Source organism: Bacillus rossius, chromosome 5 (assembly GCF_032445375.1).
Source record: "Bacillus rossius redtenbacheri isolate Brsri chromosome 5, Brsri_v3, whole genome shotgun sequence".
NCBI classification, from domain to species: domain Eukaryota; kingdom Metazoa; phylum Arthropoda; class Insecta; order Phasmatodea; family Bacillidae; genus Bacillus; species Bacillus rossius.
Genome location: NC_086333.1, coordinates 27,294,673 through 27,317,482, shown reverse-complemented (window position 1 = coordinate 27,317,482; position 22,810 = coordinate 27,294,673). Strand labels below are relative to the sequence as shown.

At 38.4% G+C, this 22,810-nt stretch overlaps 1 protein-coding gene across 1 annotated transcript in view; it reads left to right on the top strand.

The window, feature by feature from the left end:
* Positions 1-22,810, top strand: part of LOC134531661 (DNA repair protein RAD50-like) — a 280,275-nt gene that overhangs the window by 28,097 nt on the left and 229,368 nt on the right. Inside the window, exons 4-5 of the mRNA XM_063367439.1 lie at positions 1,763-1,894; positions 14,716-14,828. Coding sequence (XP_063223509.1) covers positions 1,763-1,894; positions 14,716-14,828 — 245 coding nt within the window. The remainder of the gene's footprint in view (positions 1-1,762; positions 1,895-14,715; positions 14,829-22,810) is intronic.

Genomic DNA, 22,810 nt, shown 5'->3' with positions numbered 1-22,810 from the left:
ATCGCCTAGGATATCACCCAATTGACTGCCTAACCTGCGTGATGTTTTCGAGTGTTCTGACGGTTCTTGAATGTCTAGGTTTTTTCCTTTACATCACCAGTTTTCCTTAAGCTGTCCACCCATAAAAGAATCAATTTCCAAACAGTAACACGACCCGCTGGTGCGACATCAAAGTGATTCCTGAATGCACGTTGCATGGTGATGATTGAACAGCCGCTTGAAAAGTATGCCTCTAAGGCGAGTGCATGCTCCTCCCTCGTCCATTGCATGATCGTGACTAAACGTACATCACAGACAACGTTAGGTCCCACTCTTTTGAATGAGTGCCTCCTCACCCTTCTCGGAATAACTGTCGCTTCAGGGCGCACGTTTCAAATAAAGAAGTTTCCCTGCCGTATCTTATATCTCATTCCCTAGTATTATGTTAACATATGATTGGATTGTTCTCTGGTGTAGCACAATTAGAGCTCTTGCAGAAATCCTGTTAGATCTGTTTTTAAAAGAATTTATGCAATGTTGAGTTAACATAAGCGCTAGATATAATTCTTAGCTCGTATGTTGTTTTTATTCCTTTATATAGACCTTTTGCTACAAAATGTATTTCATTTGCAGGATTGTTTATTTAATGTCTAATTTATTGATCATTTGTATTTTATATAATTTATTGTCCAATCAATACAGAGTTTTAACTGAGTCATCATGAATTTAGTTGTGAAGAGTTGTGTCTATTTTCTTTGTGTCTTCACGTCATAAAACCAAATCCATAGCAGTCAGGAATTTGAAAAATGGTTTTATATAAATAGTCAGGGCTGAAAAATGGTTAGTGTAAGTCACAAATAGTGAGGAATTTATCAAATAGTTTAGGTAAGTCATGAATTTGAACTCAATAAAATAGTAGTATGTTATCACTACACAATTGACCTAGTTTTTTTACACACATTTGTTTGTAATAAAGCTACAAATGCATAATTTTGTGACAACTTGTAAGAGACCCTCTCTTAAATTTTTGAACAATGTTTTTTGTTGATTTTTTAAAATCCTTTTTTATTTTTATTTTTTATCATTTTTTCCCCCTTATGTGCAGTACAACTTAAATAACTCAGAAATTTATTTTGGGGCCAGAAATAATCAAGAACAAAAGAAAAGGGTTTAGTAAGAAACATTTCAGTGGGAACCCTTGAATGTCTGTTAGGTGAAACTGTATAGGTGGAATTTATCTTTTCATTATACTCACACAAACACAATGATGGTTAGGCAGACTGTTGCTGGCCATGGTCTGCTAAACGAACCTAAGGATTGTGGGACTCCAGAGTTGGAGTACCTACCAGGGACTTGTAAAGTAACGAGAGTCATGTGATGGCTGGGCTGGAACCACCGACTCTTGCCACGCCTGAGTGCTGTGCCTTATTTTTCACGACCAGGGAACACCCTTTCGTGTATGACTGAGCAACACAACTACAGTAGTTATTGTATTGAAACCAAACTGACCAATGCAAGATGGGAAGCAAAAATTGAATTAATAAAACCTCTAAACAAAGTATTTAACTGTTTTCATTCCCACAAAATTTGGGGACTGTGTGCTTCATTAGATCCTGAGATTTTTTTTTTTTAATTGTTGTTGAAAGGTTCATGAACTGTGGCTAAGCATAAGATGCACAATTTTAAAATACATAGAAACACTAACAAAATCCTGAGAATGAAGTAAATACAATTTATTTTTAAACTTCAAAATTTTTTCATTGTATAATTTTTTTTTTTTTAGGTCTACGCCATGATTAAATTGGTGTTTAAAGATGTTGAAGATCAAGAGTGGAGTGTAACTAGGAGGATGAAGTTGAATGAAAAACTTAAGACTTTGGAATTGATGATCTCAAGAGTCGATAAGGAGGGAGTTGTGAGTATATGTCAGAGCATTAAATAACTGCAGTTATTGGCTATTTCATTTTGGTCACACTAACTGTGGTTCAATGACTATTCCTGTAGATTTATCATTATAGCTTTTTTGCATTTGTGCGAATACTAGTTTTTTGATGTGGAGCAAATATCAATTCAAATGTTTAAAATATTTGCCAAGTTATGAATTATGAATATTTGCTGTGAAGCTGTATTAATTTTATTTTATAAAATATGAATAGGATTGAAGTAAAAACAAATAATTGTTTAACGTTTGTAATGTGTGAAATGATTGAGTGATTAACAGATTGGGCCCTATATATAACATTATTTAATAAAAACTATAAAATAAAATGTATAATATTAATATTAAACATTCACAAAAGCAAATGGAGTGCATTCTTTTGATTTTTTTTTTTAAGTAACCAATTTTGTTCAAGCATTTCATATACAACACAAAAAAAAGTGAAAAATTATTTTCATTAGCAAATCTTATACTTTCAATGTTTTAAAGCTTATCAACAAATGTGAAGCTTCACATCAGACACAAAGCTTTGCATCAGAACTGAAGCTTCAAATAAAACAAATAGCAAATTTCCTGGCAAAGTCAAATTTAATATTAAATAGAGCTTAAGGTATGTGTTTTTACGTGCGTCAAAGGCATGCGTCTAGCGCACGGAGGAACGCAACTGACGAATGTGTTGTTGCGTGCGTCATCGTAGTTTAACGGGGTGAGTGAACGTAGCGCACACTGTGTTTAAAGCCGATCCGTACAACTTGGGGATTTATGCGTCTTTCCTTGCACTTTTTATATTTTAGAAGCCATGTCGTCCGCGGTTGAGGAGACTTTAAATTTTATAGAAGACTATAAAAAGTGTCCTGCTTTGTGGGATGTTTCCTCAAAGTTGTATACAAACAAAACCGTTCAAAACGACGCTTAAGTAACTTGGGAAAGAAATATAATCTTGATGTTCAGGGAGTAAAAAATAAAATAAAAAACTTGAGCTCATACTTTTCGAAAGATCACAAAAAAGTTAGTAAGAAAAAGATGGGTTCTGGGGCTGATGAGAGAAATGAATCACCATGGGTTCAATTTTCTGCTGAACCATACTCAACAAAGTGTCAAAGTTGGCTTCTGACATCCTTGAGAAATTTCTGAACATGCCATATTGAGCGTTGCCTGTGGTTTTCTTCTTTTTCTCACTATTAATTACTAAATAAGCTGCACTTATCAAAAGTGAACTCGCGTCCGCAACATTTTTATTTTGTGAGTGTTGAACGAAACTGACGCACCAATTTGGACAGGTATGTATAGCTTGCATCAGAGGCATGCGTTAGACACATGCAGTTGGAGGAAAGTTGAAAAGAAAGAGGAATTGCAAGTTGAAAGGAAAGAGGAAGATGAAAGCGCAGAAGTGTGGACATAGCTTAAGATTCATTCGCTTACTGGAAGCTTGGCACACAGGCCTATTGTTTAATCACAAATTTATTTATTTATGACAAGAAAATGAAGTGACTAACATGGCATGTGAGCCAAGTCCTAAGGGGGAGAAACTAAATAAAAAAATGCTTTCTTGAATTTAAAAAGTTCTCGATCATTAAAACATTTTAATTGTTTTTATTGGAAGTTTGGTTTTGTGAAGGCACAGAGTAGACTTTATGATATGGAAAGGAGCATTTATTGATAATATTATTACAGTTTTCTAACTTTAAAAATGTTTTCCATACTAACATTTTAATTATTTCACATGGGCATAGGTATTGGGTGGAGTAAATCCATTCCATTAAATTATGTGATATGCTTGTATGAAGTGTAATTTTTTGCAATGATAAACAATTAAAAAGTTTAAGATTAAAACTACTTTGGAGTATAATTATGTGTTTAGGCACTGAATGTGATAAAAGCAGCAGGCCAAAGTTTAACCTGGCCTTTATAGGCTTAAGTGATGGGGTGGCACCACAGAGTAAAAAAAAGACCCCCTTTGAGAAAGAGAGCTTTGGCATCTGTTAAATTATTGGTTTTTGCAAGATATTTAGGCTGATTTTCTTAGTTTCTGTATAGAATCTATTTTATGTTTGCTTTAAATTACAAATTGTATGAAAAAAAAAAACATTACATTTAATGCAATAAAGTTATTGTGATCTTTAAAATGGACATTCCATGACTGATCAATTACAAAAAATTTACATTCTGACCTCACAACTTCTGATTTTAATGAAATTTGGTATTAAGGACTTATAGGACTAGGTAAGTAATTTTGAAAATTTAGTTTTTATTTTTCAACTGTCCAAGATACAGACATAGTAAACATTAAAACTTGGGTAAAATATGAGACACACACACACACATACACCCACATACACATACACATAAATGTCTTAGACTGTTTCCATAATTGTAGTAGTAGAGTAAAAATTGAAAAGCTAAGACAAACAGCTTTCTATGCATACCTTACATGACCTTATAATGATAATGTATTACCATTGACCTTGAATATCTCAAAACATGCTATCTCAGAAAAATATGTATATAATTATAAGTATATATATATGTATATATATGTGTGTGTATGTGTGTGTGTGTGTGTGTGTGTATATATATATATATATATATATGCATACCATGAAGAAATGCATTTCAGAAAATAATTAAAGTGCATTATAGAGACAGGTATAAATTGACCATTTTGGTACGCCAATGCATTATAAAGTGTTAACAATGTAATAGTGTTTGCCTGGATGCAAAGAAAGCATCACCAATGCAAAAGCCACTGTCAGGAAATGAATAAAGTATCAACAATGCAATAAGCATTGCCAGGAAATGAAGAAAGCATTAACAATGCAATAGAAAAATTTTGTGAAGCAGTATTAATATTCTGCTTTAAAGGGTTTGGGAATGGAAGGTGAGGTTTGGTTTTTCAAAGACTCATGTAACCAGTGACCTTCATCGTGCTTCGAAAGTGAAATGCAAAATTTCTTTGAAATTGGAGTAAAAATTCAATTTTTACTATAAAGATACGAACAAAATTTTTTTATATATTTTTATATGTCTGGGGAAATGTACACATTATTCGTGGCTAAGTTGTGCACATGGACCCGGCTGACTCCACCACCGGGCTGAGAGGTGGCCTGGCTGTGTGGGTGCTAGGCTCGATCTCCACTATGTTCTTGTTCATACACCCTACCAGCCCGCTCTGAGCGGCGGGCTCACTTACTACACTGGTCGATGGGCATCAGTGGGCTCTCTAGGCGTCCCATATGCTTCAGTCCCTGGACAAAGCACTCACTGGCTTCTGGTAGGAAGGCTTTTATTACAAAGTACTTCACACAAGATATGCAAATACAACTATAACACAATTGTACGGTAAAATACAAGTCTAATACAATTGTACAGTAAACCACAACTGCAATTAATAAATAGGCTATGGTGCAGACAGGGCACCACATACCTCGGTATAGATATTAAGTTTTAATTTCACGTTTCAAATGCCCATTACTAGACTGAAGTGATTTCTGAATTTTTACTCTACTACAATTAAGGAAAACTTTACAGCCATATATAAGTGTATAAGTTACCTTTTTAATGAAAATTTTTATTTTTATTATGTCTATCTTGGACAGTTTCGAAAATAAAAATCTTAAATTTGGTAGAATTACTTACCTAGTCATATACGTAGTTCCTTAATATCAAATTTTGTCAAAATCAGAATTAGTGAGGTAATTAAGGTGAATGATCCGACACGTAAGTGCTCAAAAGTTAATTGCAATTTTGGTACAAATAATCTGTTCTAAATCATTATTTTGGACATGAGGTCAGCCAGTTTGCACTGTATGTCATAGAGGAAACCCAATTGTTTGTCTTTAGCTAATTTTAGCTTGTTTTCTGCATGCCTGTGTATTCAGCTTTCTTTGCCCATTCTTTGGATTTTCTCTATGATGTACAGTGCAAACTATCAATGACTAGGAATCATTAAAATAATGTACAAATAATGTAAAATTATGGACTTGCACCATTGCATTGTATTTGTCTGTCCTAGAAAAACTAGACTTTTAAAAAAAATTTCAGTATGTAAAGAACACACAAAAAAAGCCAAGTTTAACTTTTTTTTTTTTTTTTAAAGACATAAGCACATTTATGGAACTCCAAAGAAGAATTTGAGTCAGTAAAATGTTACAAAATGTGGAAAAGAACTGATTGGGTGATAAAATTGACAAAACAACAACAGCAAAGTTACTGACAACGACAGCTCAGTTTGACATGATGACAGAACAAATGAAAACAGTAATAAGAAAACTCAATTGGCTTAAATAAGTACAATATGTACTGCAAAGAGACCACAGGTGAACACAATAGGCTTCTAACGATGAAACAAATGTGACGTTTCGCCAACTGCATTTGTTCTTGTCGTAAGGCTTCAGTTCAATTATTTATTTTAATCTCTATATATAAAAATCAATTGCTGTGCGTTAGTCTCGCTAAAACAAGAAAACTGCTCAACCCATTTGAATGATTTTTTTTTTGGTTTGTTTTCCTCATTACAGGGATGGTTTAAGGCGGGGGGGATTAGGAAAAACCCAAAGGAACAGCCGAAAAAAAAAAATTAATTTGATAATTTTGTATGAAAATTGCTACTTCAATTACTTTTGAATATTTCTGTGTTTGTCCTCTATGCGTTCCTAAATCACTAATCCAATCTCAATGAAATTTTGTACACTTGACCTTCGAAACACAAGGGAGGTCACTGTGTAGGTGAGATTACGATAACACCAACCCTTAAAGCAGAATTTAAGATGGCACGCGAGACATATTGATAGTTACCTGTAATTATTTTATAGTATTTCCTCTTTGCTATAGTCCAGATGGTGGGAGGGAGGGCGGGACAGAGAAAGATAGATAGAGGGAGAGAGTAAGAAAGGGGTTGAAGTAGGGAGAGGGGGAGAGGAAAGGAGAGGGATGTATAAAGAGATAGTTAGATGGAGAGAGAGCTATCAGATAGAGAGATTTTTTAAAATATATATATATATATATTAGGGATGGGACGATTCCAAAATTTTTGAATCCGATACCCGATTAGCGATTCCTTAAAAAATCCTTCGATTCTCAATACTCAATACTCACCTAGTTAACTTAATATTAAATAATTCAAATTCTATTTGCAACATTTCTTTTTTCAGCTTTCAATACATATATGATGTAGCATACATCATAAATTCATATTTATCAAATTTGAGTACACAACTAAGTTATTAACATTAACTCATATAAATGTTTACATCATTAGAAGTTAATGGCTCATATGTCAAAGGGGTCAAACTAATCTAAAGTTTGTTTTGTAATATGGAATAAACTATAAAAAATTTTTAAGCTTTCCTTGAGCAGTATAAATTATTTTCGTTCATACAACTTGCCTAACTTAGAGAAGGGTACAAATTAACTAAAAAATGTGAAATGAAACAGTAACAAAATTAAGCAACAACTAGAGAACTAGCAAATGAAAGTGTTGTACTTGATTGTGGTATTTCGGCATTAAATAACATTTAAGAAACACACACAAATTCATTCATTGTTATTTTGACGTTGTGGTAACGATCCAACAAAATCTATAAAACACTGACCAACTGATCATCGTCACACCATTCGAAAATGAATGTTTGTTTACATTTTTCCGCTTTTTGGCGCGATTTAAAATGCTTGTGCTGCCCTGTACGGCTGGGTGACGAAGTAAAGATAGTTCCGAAGGTCCCCTATAAATCTGGTTCGCCTGATAATCTGCTTGATACTACGACGCTGTTCCAACTATATGCCAGCGCCCCCGGCTGACGTGGTATGGCCACTCACGTAAGGCTGTTCCAAACACCGTTCGCCCAATCATCTGCTTGCTTTTGTATTTATCTGTTGTCGCTGTTTTAAGCTGACGTCAGTGCCCCGAGCGGTGTGCGTAGGCTTTAAAACTTTGCGTGTTTGTCTTATATATCCAAACATTATGCCGTAAAGGAAAATAAACGCCGTAGTTTTGCGTATTTTTACAGTATATTTTTGGGTTTAACATAACGTGAGCGTGTGTAAGCTTTTGTTTGCTTTAGTGCATTTATGATTAATGTTCAGTGGCGGCCATGTTGCGGTGTTTGTTTACCAGTGACAAGACAAGTGTTTTACCCAGTATTTAAATTTCCCGTAAGAGTCGTTAAATAATTGTATCTGACAGATTTGCAATGTTGTGAAATGATTTTTTTTGTTAAATGCGGTAATCGACTTTTATCATTGATTCTTGATTATTTAAGTAGAATCGGTAGGTATCGATGAAATTGGGAATCGGTTTTCCCATCCCTTATATATATATATATATATATATATATATATATATATATATATATATATATATATATATATATAGAGAGAGAGAGAGAGAGAGAGAGAGAGAGAGAGAGAGGAGGGAAAATTTTTCAAAGACACCGCCTTGAGGTATGACACATGATGGTCGGTAGTGTGGGATTTCCACCCACTAAAAACCCTCCTCTCCACTTTCCCCGTAAGTATTGATGGGGAGACTAGGCCGGAACCGCGTTAGCATTACTTCAACCCAGTCGGTGTTGCGTCAAATGAAGTCCGCTCCTGTTTTACTGGTCTCTATCTCATATATTTTTTCCTTGAGAATGCTCTGCACATAGGCGGCGATTTTATTCCAGTTTTCTTCTCTTTGTATCATAAGGTTCACTAGGCTCGCAGGATCGAGAGTCTTGCTTATTGTTGTTTCGCTGTTAGCTCTGTGGTTACTCCATCGTTCGCACTCAAATAACATGTGCTTGGCGTCATTGGTTTTGTCCGGGCAGTACTTGCACATCGGAGTGCGGTGTAGGCCCAATTTGTGTAGGTATGCGTTGAATTAGCCATAGCCTGTCAACCATTAAGTCAGGATGAAATCTGTCTCACCGTGATTTCGGTCGATCCAGGTTTTGATGTTAGGGATCAGGCGAGCTGTCCATCTGCCCTTGTCGCAGGTCTTCCATCTGTCTTCCCATTCTTCCGGCGTTTCGGCCTTCACTTTTTCTCTGGCTTCCTTTGTGCTGTCGCCGGTATCTTTGATGTCATAGAGTTTCGCCCTCTCGAATGCTAGTAGCTCGATAGGCTTAACCCCTGCTATAACTAGTACAGCAGCTTCGGAGACCGTGCGATAGGCGCAGGTCACCCTGAGGGCTCCATGCCGTTGTACTGCTGCTATCTTCTGCCGATAGGTCTTCTGCTTGAGAATATCTGCACATACTTCTGTTTCATAGAGTAGGATTGATTGAACTACTTCGATAAGAACTCTTCTCTTTTTGGTTTGTGGGCCCATTGTGTTTGTCATGATTCTTGATAGGCTCAATACCATTTTGCTAGCTTTGGTGCATGAACTTTCAAAGTGGTCTCGAAAGGATAGCTTTTCATCTATCACCACTCCCAGGTAGCGCAGTGCTCATGTTGATGTCAGTGTTGCCTCGCCAATGTCACATCAGCACAACCATCTATGTTTTATGATTTGCTAGTTTCAGACAGTGTTCCTTAAACCAGGCCTCGACGGCTTCAATGGTCGACCAGACCAGTAGTTCGGCCTCCTCAACACTGTCCGCCACTACTGTGGCCGCGACGTCAGCAAATCCCGTTAGCTGTACTTGCTTCGGTAGGATAATGTCCAGTAATTCATCGTAATCTGCGTTCCATAGGTCGGGGCCCATGACTGAACCCTGTGGTACACCAACTGTCGTCTGATACTCCTGTGAGCATTCTGTGGTTTTCACGATTAGCATTCTTGCGTTGAGATAATCGTCAACTATGGCCAAGTTCTCCTTTTTGATCTTGAACCGGTGCTCCAGTGCGTCCACAATGTAGTCCCATTTTGCACTGTTGAAGGCATTCTTCACATCAAGCATGAGGAGGATGCAGGCTTTGTGTGATTTAAGGTTACCAGACCACACTTCGGTTATAATCCCTATGATCTTCGTAATCGTGCCAATTATCGATCGGCCTTTTCGGAAGCCATGTTGATTTTCGGCTAAGCCACCGACACAGTCAATGTAATTTTGGAGTCTCGCTTGTATTAGCTTTTCAAGCAGTTTTCCGGCAATGTCTAGCATGCAGAGTGGTCGGAACGACAAAGGTGTTAAAAGGGTTCCTTTCCCGTTGTCCAAGAGGACCAGTCTCTGCGTTTCCAGATAGTGGCAAACAAGCCGGTTGCAAGGCACGCGTTGTAGGCATTCAGCAGTAGGTCCGGAAATTCCTGGGCTATGATCTTGATCACCGACGTTGGGATATCGTTGAGGCTGGGTGCCTTTACTGGTGTGAGGGACTTCGCTGCATCTTGCAGTTCCTTGGGCGTGAAAGGTGTAACTTCACCATTGTTGGTATAGTGCCTTCTTTTTTCTTGCATTGGGTGTTTGGGAAACAGCTCCGCTACATTGTCGTCATGGCGGGGGGTTGTTTGGTTTTTCTGGTGTAGCCTTTCCGTTTTTATTTACGACAACTTGGTAGGCTTTGCCCCAGATATCCTTCTCAAGGTTGTTGCAGATTTATTTCCACAGCGTCGCTTTACTTGCCTTGATAGTTCGGTTTAAGTCATTTTTGGTCTTCTTGTACTCGCTTGATTAAAGGGCTAGGTCAGGGGTGCATTTTGCAGCTCTTGTTGCTCAATGGCGAAGTTTGTGACATCTTTTTCGGAGTGCTGCAATTTCCGGCGTCCACCAGTATGCCAGCCTGTGTAGGCCAAGGTTTTGGATTGTGGCTTAGAGGCATCACAAGAGGTGGTGATAGCTTTCATCATTGTCAACACCATTCTTTCCATCTCACTCTGGTGTTGGGAGCCGGGTGGTATTTAAGGGTTGATCAGCTTTGTGAACGAGACTTTCAGAAAGCTTCTAGGGCAATCTTTCTGGCGTTCCACCTTCGTTCTTTAGGACCTTGTTGCATTGCTGGGGTGGGAGCCACCTCAACACTAAATGTGATATGTTGGTGGTCGCTACCACTGTACTCTTCGGAGACGATCCAGTTCTTGATCTTTCTGGCGATTCTTGGGGTACCCATTGAGATGTCGAGGATATACTCCTGATACCCCGATCTTCTGAAGGTTAGGGTGTTTCCAGTGTTTAGGACTGTGAGAACGAGCCTTGAAGTAAAGTCTGCGACTGTTTTTCCTCTAGTATCCGAGAAATCTGCTCCCCATTCAGCAGATTTGGCGTTGATGTCGCCAGCTACGATGAATTCGCCATTGAATTTGCTAATTGTGTTTTCAATGTTAGCCTGTTTTTTGACGAAACACACTAATACCGTCATTAGATGAAAGGTAGGCGCTCATGAAGTAAGTCAGGGAGGTTTTTATCCAGACAAATCCTGCTCCCCATCCGCTGTTGATGATGGTTACTTTGTTTGGGCTTACAGTCCAGATTGCTGCCATGTTGGTTTTATCCGTGAATCATGTTTTGTCTCGAAGGTTTGAGTGTTGCTTGCAGATGATACAGACGTCAATCTTGTCTTCAAAGACACGTTGACATAGTAGGTTCTGTGCTAGCACACACCTGTTGAGGTTCCCTTGGAATACGCGCATCATTTCTGCAATCATGTAGTTTCAGTTAGAGTAGCACGGTATGCCTTGCAGGCCCCGGAGACAGAGATGTTGGACAGGCCATCCTTGACATCTTTATCCGGTGTGCACAAAAAGCAGTTTGGCTGTTCAGCGCAGTCTATGGACTTATGGCTTTCTCCGCCACATTTGTAGCACCACTTGCCTCTGTCCGGTCCATTGCAGGAGCGTCACAGGTGACCATATCCAAGGCATCTGAAACAGCGGGTTACTCTTGTGACTGGTCGGACGCGACAGTTGACCCATCCGACCTTGATGCGAGCCTTATAGAGGGCCTTGGTAGCGCTCACGTTGATCTCGCAAAAAGCTGCGCGTTGGCCTCGCGGGGTGGTCTTTGTTAAATTAACGCGTTTAATCTCCAGGCCGGTGGTAAAGTCACGTTTTACATTTTTTTTTTCATTCTCTGCCGAATTATAAATCTCATATAATTAAACACATTATAACTATACAATCTTGTTGTTCAGATAAAATTTATATCACTTATTACATTTGTTTTAATGTACTAAAACAACTAAGATGGCATAATAGAAGCAGGAAATGAAAATAAATTCACTTCGCATTAGCTATCAACTTCGTTAGAAACTCCATCCAGGTTGAGTATTTCAATAGTCAACGTAGGTGTCAGTGTCTTGACCGTGCCGATATTCAAGATGGCTGACCTGACTGCGTCGGTGAAGGCGGTGCTGTCTTCGGTTTTGTGACCTATCTCTAGTAATACGCCCCTTCTCTTTGTTTGATAGACTTTATGTCTACCCCAGTCTCAGTGGGGTTCACTTTGGTTTTAATCTCCTTGAGGAGATCCGCGTAGGTTTGCTCTTCTGCTGGTTGGATGAGGATGGTCTTTGTTCGTGGTTTTTTCCTCTTTTTTTTTGGTGGATGTTTTGGGAGTTAGAGCCATCGTTTGTCTATGGCTTTTGGGTCTTACTTGGTGTAGCCACTTCATCATGGGGTGTTTGCTTCTTCTTGTTTCTCCACAACACCTCCATCCAAGCAACATCCTTGGCTGGTTTTTTGAGTCAGCGGATTGGTGGCTGAAGTAGGGCTAGGTGTGGATAGTTGCCTTTTTTTTTAGTTGTTTATCTCCTCCGGTGTTGGTTTGGTGTTCTTAGGATTAAACGGTGCCTCGGATTGTGAAGTCATCCAGGGGGACGTTTGCATGGATGACACTGCCCTGTTCGGTGTCCCCTGTGGAGCGGCACTATAGTATTTGAATGCCAGGCTATTTGCTGTTTCAATACACCTGGCTAGTCTTCTAATTTCGCTATGTACGTTTTTCCTGTCCTTGATGTAATCGAGAAACTCTTCAATCTTCGTACTGAGTCTCTATTGGTGTTTGGCGGTCGGTAGCAGTAGGTACAGAGTTTATTCTTTCTCGGTTGATGGAAAAAGGAATGTACTGGCTTCAAGCTTGAAGGGCGGCATTGCTTATCGTCTGTTCTATGTCCATTTGGACCTCTGTTTGGTTTTGGTTTAAGAGAATATTTTGCATATTGATCCCACGAGTACCTATGGAAATAATCTGTCCACTCCAGCAGAGCCCCGGTTGCTGGAGCAAGGCTACTAAATTCAATGGGATGGTGCCTGGTGCCCCAAGGTTTTTGACTTTTTACAGAGGGTTTCTACCTCATGACCCGTTTAATTAAGCTTAGACCCCCGGTACTGCGAGACATGACCTCAGTGTTACGGGTGTTCATTTAGCACTACCCTGAGAGCACGTGTAGGGAGTTAGTTAAACCTACGGACGCGAATAACATTACTCTCCAGATAGAAAGATATAGAGATTTACAGAGAGGTGTAGAAATAGAGCGGGATAGAGACACAGTCACACACACACACTGTTTATGTATATCTACTTTTAAAAATTTGGAAAAAAAATTAAAGAGGCATTGCAACTAATGCCGGGCATTAGTTAGTCTCTCTATATAAAAATCAATCGCATTGCGTTAGTCTCGCAAAAACTCGAAAATATTTAGACCTGTTTGAATAATTACTTTTTTGGTTCGCCTCAATACTGGGGTGGTTTAGGAAAAAGAACATTAGAAAAAACCCAAAGCAACAACTGAAATAATAAACAAATCTAAATTGGTAATTTTGTATGGGAATTGCCACTTCCGATTACATTCAGTAGATGGTGTACGTGGCGGACCTTTCGTTTGACAGCTGCACCATGCATAACTGTTTTTACTCTATGTGTTTTTCATTCCGTGCTGTTGTGTGAAATCTATTATGTTTAAAATGTTATTTTTTCGTTAAAGAAAGGTAGTGGGTTTTGAGAAAGTATTTGGTAAAAACGTATTTAATTACATTTTGCGAACATTTATTTTGATCAGCCAGTTCTATTAAGGTAAATGGACTTTGCAGGCTTAGACATAACTACAAATTAATTCAAATGTGTTTTAGCAAAACTTGAGGAATAAGTTTGAGGTTAATAATAAGTTGTAAAGTTCTCAAGGGAAGTTCGACAGATTTCAGTGATTATGAAAACAATTCCGTGTTGTTTTACAGTGTTCATTACAATGCCAAGGAGAGGACGAGCTGCCATAGGTTGTCAAAGTTATTTGAATGCGCAGGGAGCTACTTCACATGGGAACCGCACCCATGACCACTGAAGTTGGCGGAATTAACTTGGAGTTTCCGTGTTTCGCGCGTGGACAACTGTATGTCGTGTGTTTGCGTGCTGGAAAGCCATCATCTTTGTTTATTTACGCGCCGAAAAAAAACAACGAAATATGTAGTTTACTGGAAAGTTTTGCATTGGATGTTAACTGCATTTATCTTTCATGTAAATAAAATACTTTGAATTTATTTAAATTATAAACGAGTTTCATTTAATAACCAAACAAAACCTAAACCTTACACAATTGGACTAAAATTCTCGATCTCAATGAATTAGAGTTGGAAGGCTGATAAGGATTGATAATCGCTATGAAGAGTTACAATCAAATTAATTTTAGGTGGTACGAAGTTCACCGGGTCGTCTAGTATTTTAATGTATTTATCAGTCTTGGTTTTCTATGATGGCCTAATGCTCTGTGTATATGCTCATAATTTCTTACTTCAAGAATAGTTTGAAATATTATATACATTTTCAAACAATTATTTTTAATTATTCATAGTGATATGGTCCTTACAGAACTACATCCTACAAGCTGTTTGCTTGAGAGAACACTACTAGTTGTGTTAAACTTGACTTGGTGTCAATTTGTTACAGAACAGAGATTTTCGGGGTCGTTGTGGTAATGAGAATGTCTTGTCAGTGGCCCTGGGAGTGTCAAAGCCAATACTGAATCATGTCATTTTCTGTCATCAAGAGGAATCCTGTTGGTGAGTTAATTTTTCTTGGATTTCATTGTGTTAGTAGTCTATTAGAATTTGAGCTACGTGAGATAACACAAAAAAATATAAGTGATATATTTTTAACAAATTTATTAATGTTAATAAAAAATTAAAGAAAATTTTTTTAGGGTTTTCGATTTGATACTGCATTAGAAGTAATCACTTGATGTCTGGGAAATATGCCTATTTAATTAGGTGGATTACTAGTAGTGAACTGGAGTGCAGTCACGCGGATAGGCACATGAACCAGGCTGAAGACTACTTGCTGGCCATAACGTAGCCCATGTGGGTGCTAGACTCGATTTCCTCTACGGTCTCATTAAAACCCTATTAGCGGGCTTACTGTTAACGATAATGAAAGTGTAATAAAAAGAGGAAATAAAAATTATTATTAATATTATCATCATCGTCACTGGGCTCTCCAGGTGTTCCACACATCTTGGTCTGTCCGCACGTGGTCAAGCGGACAATCTGGTAAGATGGTTTTTGTTTACACAGTATTCCACATGAGAAGTCATTAACAATAATCCACACACAACGATACTGTAAAAAATGCCAACTGCAATAATTCAACAGGCCTAGGTACGAACCGGGGTACCATGTCACCTGGTCTAGATGTTAAGGCTCGTTGTCGCGTTTCAGATGACCATTACTGGACTTAAATTGTTACATAAAGCAGTCTACCACCGGCAATAGGCCTCAAAGATAAAGAATATGGTTAAGAAATGCTAATGGACAGTAATTTAAACTGTGAAGTCGCCGAGGTGCAGTGGTTGCTTCCTGCTCCGGGCGGTGGTTGAGAGAGAATCAAGACCGGGGAGCGCTCAAGGTTTCTTTGCCGCAGGAAGCTTCTGAATTACTGCCAGGTCTTGAAAAATTACAGGAGGATACTTACAACAACAAAATCCTTTAAGTTTTTGAAACCAATTTACCAGTACCAACCAGTATTAATATTACTTGTATATTTGCTTGTTTAGTACTTGAGTTCAAATATAAACTGCCTGAGTGAAGGTTTGTTCCCAAAGGGTTGTGCATGGTGCAGCTCAGTCATTATAATAGCCTGAAACACATACACTTGGAAATGGAATAAAAGTAAAGATTGCAATTATAGTAATTAGGTAACTAAACATTAGTGGACGTGGCAGAGATTCTATGCGTGCCTCTTGCGGTGGCGAACTAACACACACGCACATGCACACGAACGTTGGAGGGTGGGAGGAGAAGGGGCCTAAAGCAGAGTGTGGCATATCGGACTTGAGGGAGGGCTTGGTCCTGGTCGACGTCAAACTTAAATTAAGAAAGAAATACTTGTACCCAAACTAATCATAAAATACCATACATGTATAGTTATGTATAGGTCTACTTTGAGTTATCTGGACAAAATTTGGAATTTTTTCAATAACTGTCCTAATCAAAATAGTGTGTGTGTCATAGATTAACCTACTAATGGTTTTAAGGGAACTAGAGTACTAATTTTGTGGGGCATTTTCGTACTTAACAGTTGTGGAAGTTGGTTTATAAAGCCTTGGGCACCACCATGTGGATGGACACGAGGACCCAGCTGTGACTCTGAATTACTAAACCATGACGTGACCCGCGTGGGTGCTAGTGCCTTCAGTATATCCGACCATGGAAACTCACTCGCTCTCAGCGTCAGGCACTCTGCTTGCAGTAGTAGTAGATGGTAATAACATAGGCTCTTAAGGTGACCCATTAGCCTTAGTCTCTTAGTGAAACACACATGGCAGGTATTGTCATAACCATTACTCAGCAATATTAAAACTATGTAGTAAAACTACTAAGGAGAAAAGAAGTCTACGGCATGCAATCGGTTTAAATTTAGTCCAGAAATTAGAAAGAGCAAGTTCCTGGGTGAACTCGAAATTGTGCCGTAGCTTCAAAAATATAAACTATTCAACATGCAAACAAGACACACTAAAATCCAGACGGGGTTACAGTTATTATTTAAATTCTTATATAATTTAAAGTTTAATAAAAAAAACTGCTTGAGGGAGATTCATTCATAATTCTGTGCACATAGCGCCACTCCATATTTAAATTTACCTGTGACATATCATTACTTTGGGCCATAAAATAAAAAGTATAAAATAACAATAATAATTTTAATAAGCTAATTAAATTTTATTTGGGGAACGTGGCACAGGCTCTACAAATGCCTCTTTCGGTGGTGGAGTGAAACACATGATGCACACACTCTTTTGGGAGGACGGGGGTTGGAATTACATAATGGCCATAGAGGTTGTTGTCGGGCAGAGATGGGGTGGGGTGCATGAGCAGGTCAAGACACATCTGGCTTAAGGGATGTTCAACCTCTATTGCCTCCCCCCCCCCCCCCTCCTTCCTTCTATCATCACTATAGTAGCTAATTTGATTCTGCTGTGTGCTGCCCTTTCTCTGCGTTGGGGGGGTGGTCGTTGTTTTTCCCCTGGTTGCCACATCTGAGTGGCTCGACTGCCCTGCGAGGCCATAGGTTTTAATGTGGCGCTGGTACTTCAGTTTCTGTCACTGCTGCTTTGCCCGTGGATTCGGTAATGTTCGTGTTGGGTTCCGAAGGTTCTTCGATGTTCACGTGGAAATTAGACTCTGTCAAGGACTAGTGAAGGGGCCATAGAGCTCTGTCCTACAAGTGTGTCCAGTTGCTGTTCTCCATCATATGGTTTCCAAATTAGGGAACTAGGTGAGAAGGTACTTTTGTGATCTTCGCATCTGTACCTACTGTTGTTGAACCAGTGGAATGTGGGCGTGTTGCTCTCTGCTTTCAGGAACAGTTGCCAGGGTTGCATTTGGTCGGGTCGGGAGCAAGCTGGTGAGGTGGTACCGTCTCTGGGAACCATCGGAATCTCTGCCACCCCGTCGGTGTTGTTAATGTGGCCGAGTTCACATGTGTCTTCAGCTGTCTGGTTCGCAGGTTCAATTTTGTTTTTGCCCATCAGCTTGTCCTGTACCAAGGCTGCCACCTTCACTGAGTCCCAGTAATATTTCGCTGCACGTCCTGTTGGTAGTTGGACAACTATGGTTCGTGGCCCCAAAAACTCTTAAACACTAGGATTGGTCCAATACACTTTGTAGTCAAACCTGCGCAGAAATTACGATTCTCTGTGGAAAGGGGGTGCAAATAGTCATAAACAAGTTGGTCGGCCATCAGCTCTGGAGGTGGGCGTGTGCTTACGGGAGTTATCTGAGCCTGATAGGCGGCTTGGCAGTGTCGGGCGGCTGCGTGTATGTCCGCTAGCTTGCGGATACAGTAGGGTCTCGCCCGTAGCTGCATTACCATGCCAATGCAGGCAGAATATAATTTCCAGTATGTGTAAATCCCACTGTGTGTGGTCGTCTGACAGGTGCAATGGGAGGTGCGCCTTAATTTTATGGTTGCTCTGCTCAATCTGATTCACCCTGGGATGGTACATGGGTATCATATGTGGAATTACCCACCATTTCCCACAGAAACTTGTCCCTCTGCAAGCGGAAATTTATGTGGCATTGTCGGTCGGCAACATGTGGGAAAACCCCAGCGAGGGTAAAATTATGTCTGTAGGGTGTGTGCGATCATCCCTGCTCGAGTTGACTGCTACACTTACTTGTTTTATGGTAATAATTTTACCACCATGTTCTGATCATTAATGAGTCCTAGTGATCGGCTGGTACGACGATATCACTCGCCCAAGGTTCTTCAGCTGTTCCTCAATGTCTGTTACACACGACTCTTATATGCAGTCCTATTTGAGACAGCATTCCAAAAGATCCCTTGACGAGGTTCTCCGGCACTGAACCCGTGACCCATAGCTGCCGACCTGTCTGTATTTTCCACTTGCGGCTCTGAAACGCCTTTGGTACAAGCACACATGCTAACATGCACTATTTCATTGCACGTGACAGTTACATTTCATTTATCCAGTAGATACACGTTCGTAACACTTCCTGCAATGGCCTATCTTATAGCCATCCCACCCTCGATCTACACACTGCTGCCATTTTCCTGAGCTGTGATCCTCACTGCAACCTGGCCAAGACTATCCCAGGGCTGAAGTCACTCACCATAGAGCAAGCACTCATAAGAGCACGTTCCGAAACTTGCTCGGAGCCTATATCCACATTTTACTTTGAGCCCAGCAATGACATGAAACTACCTTATTTATTAAATACTAGGTAAATATTAAAATTAAAATAGTTTTCAATATATATATATAAACCTTTAAACGTTGTTTAAATATTTTTATCTATTACTCTCCTCAGAGGTATTAACACTGTTTTTATTAGAGAATATATCCGGTGGGGGTTATTCTACAGATGTGCTTTGCCAATATTTTTTTCCTTTCTGTATCTCTAACTAACAGAAATTTTTTTGATTCATGCTCTGTGTATCCATCACTTTCAAATATTATTCTCATAAGTTTGTTCAGCCTCATGGTAAAGCAAGAGAATGTTTTTCACACGAAACAAAGTAAAGCGACTGAGGGAGCAAAAGGGGCTGGGAACAAATTAAAAAATTTATAATAAGCAATTAGATATTATATGTGTGGTGATAACTCCCTGCAGTATTAGGGCGTACATCAAACTATTATTTTACTTATTTCTTTTTTCATCTCTTCTGCAATCTCATGAAGACGAAATGGTAGAAATGAGCAGCGACATTTAACCTGTATTTATTTGTTTTGTGACATGTTCTAATATGTCCAATATGTTACTGGTATGCGAACCCATTCAAAGATACATTTCTTTGTAATCATATGTTCACAAGAATAACTGATGTGCCAATCTACACTAATTATAGCAGCTTCACAAAATTTAGAACTTAAGCATGTCACATACGAATTTGTGACATTGACTTTATGCTTAGAGTTACAGTGCATCAATAATCTTCAGGGTTGTAATGAGATTCCCCACTCTCAGTTCACGCCACGTGACGTCAGAGATGAACATCGTCTGTTCCAGACCAAGTGCAGTTTGTAGGCAAGTTAAGACAAGGTGAATGAGGATGGCCGAGCATTGACGCCCTTCGCCAATGTTGCGCTATTACTTCTTTTGTGTATAGTGCACAAGACTGCAGAAATTGAAATTGCTATAATGAAGGCTGTGTTTCGCATTTAACAAGTATTTACTTTAAATTTTACTAAATGAAATTGGAATTATAATATGAAATACGTTTAGTGAACATCCAAGTGTACAACAGAAATATTAGACAATTAGAAGTAAACATTTCAAAGTTAAGGAAAAGAATGCTTCGCAAATTGTAAGATTTTGAAAGGAATCTTTAACTTACTTTCTCTGTGTATATAACTAACTTCATAGTTAATAATAAATTTTAAAAATCTGGGGTTAATAAATATCACCACTTAACAAAGTATTAATTTGTACCTGAAAACTAGCAAAACAAATTAATTTACATTTAAAAAATAAAAAAGTTTTTTTTCATTAAGAAAATGGAATTTTTTAACTTACTGAAAAATAATTATTTATTTATTTTTTTCATTTTGAGAACATTTGATACATTATGCAAATATTGTTATAATTTTCTTCTTTATTTTTCACCTTCCTCATCAGTAAATGCATAACTCATTATTTTGAGTAAGATACAAAAATTTTGTTGAAAAGTTATTAGGCCTTTACAGAAATGTGATGAAAATGGGCTGGTTTTGCTAAGATAATAGAAAATAAATGTTTGCATGCATACAGGAATTGATGTTTAAATTAAATAAATTGCAATGCTTTGACCCTGGTTAGAGTCCCGAACTATGGCATGCAAACCAATGCGCAGTCAGCGGACAGACGAGAGGTCTGAAAGTGTTCCAGACAGACGGAGGGACATTTAGCGTGTAAGTAAACTGGTGATCCACAAATTAAGATGTATAAATTTATCTCTCAAAATTTATTAGCAAGGTTTTTTATTTATTTTTTATTTTTTTATTTTACAAACAAACTCTGAATAGATGAACATGTGTGGCAACAAGCAACTAGTTATTCAAAAGGATAACGCATGCATTTCTGTCATTCAGGTACAAAGTCATTTAGCATGATGATGCTAATCGAAAATAAATGTTGTATAATATGACAAATACATCATTGTAAAGCTTTAAGTAATATCTGGAAAGCAATGTGAACAAACAAAATAATTAATATTATTTGTGCGCAAGAATGCAAACTTTCATGGTAATGATCTGCAAATAGTCTAGGCCACAAAAAATGTTATGCATTTATCAGTAAGTCAAACATGGGATTATGCACAAAAAATATTACGTTAATAGCACGTCATCTAAACAGGCAGCTAGACATAAAAAAATTATGTTTTTCCTGAAACAGATAACAATTCTAATTTATTGTGACAGGGAAACAGACTCATGACGTCTCTTTAGGCGAATGCATGCCCTCACATAGCAGTAAATAAAATAAGCAACTGCATAGATTTTCTTACTCAAGTTATTACAGACTTTACCAAAAGATTAAATATATATGGGATATATATGTATAAAAATTATAAAAATTGAGTATACACATGACATATATGCCCAAAAAAACTATGTGGCAATGCAAACCACACAAGAGAAAACTCAACACTGCAGGGCTTGCATGGTACACAGCCCGGTTAGACTTTACCGCAAAGTTAGCTGTCATACTGCATGTATCCAATATACACAATACAAACATTTAACAGCCAAAGATTTAAGTGAAAACCAAACGGCCTAAATAAACTTTAAGGCAAATTAATTAATACAAGGCATAAGGAATATTGCACGCTACAGCCAGACATGTGAATATAACTAGCAAAAAAAGGTATGCGACCCCGAAAGACAAATCATATAGAAAATAGAAGTTAAATTTAAATAAAGAAATACAAAATCCAAATCAACAAGCAAGAATGTGGCGCACGATACGCACCTTAGCGCATCATTGCTATGAGGGACACAAAACTCAATGGCACCAGCACACAAAGATTAATGTTACTGAAGTTTTTGCTATAGTAATCAAAAATACGAATAAACTGGTGCACAGACATTTATTTTTACGTTAATGTGCAACCACCATGCACTAATAAAAGATGTTACTCACAAAAAAAAAAACTTAAAGACATGCCGACCTCTGGTTTTCATTACACAAGAAAAGCTAACGGACTCTAACTTAAATTAAAGAAACATGGCTGTGTGAAAATTTACGTCAAGCATTAATTAAGTAAACTGTACAAAAAATAATAGCCAAATAAAACAGAGGGACCAGCACCCAAGGGTTTTATATGCTTTGTCCCTACACTGTGCATGTGTGCTACAACTGGCAAGGGAGGGGAAGACATACAGTCTATTTCTTTAACTCGAGCAAAGGCTCACCAGAGTCGTAAGTTCATCTTCTGACATCATCGGTGGGACGGCGGCAGCAGGCATCTCGTTAATAGTGTAGCTCGCGAGGTGTTCCGGCAGCATGGCAGTCTTTGGCGTCGTCCGCTGGGTTCCTTTCCTTCTTCTCCTTCTGAACAAGCTGAGGAGGGTTATATATACTCCTTCAGATGAGTTCGATACCTTCGTCGAAACATCCAGACTAGCTGGGACAGCCGCCTTCGATGAGCACCATTTTAGCTTCCGACTACTGAGCAGGAGGGGAGTTCTGAGGATTGCCGAAGTTCCGTGACCCCGACGAGGAAACCGCCGCGGCACTCAGATAGCCTGCGCGCTCCGTGTGCGGCAGGATAGTATCATATTTAGCAGGGGCTCACACTTTTTTATTTGGGTACACGGGTACTGGTAACAAATTTTTAAAAATCTATTGAAATGGTATATTTTTTTAGTTTATATCTGTGTAAACATATTTTAATACCCTTAAAAAGAAATTAGTAAAAATGAACAAGAAAAAATTCCAGTATAATAATTTATCTCTGTAAGATAGGTTTAAACACAAATACCATCGACCACCAATGTGAGAAAATGGTCCGATCATGCTGGTAAAAGCTATTAGCTAAACACCAG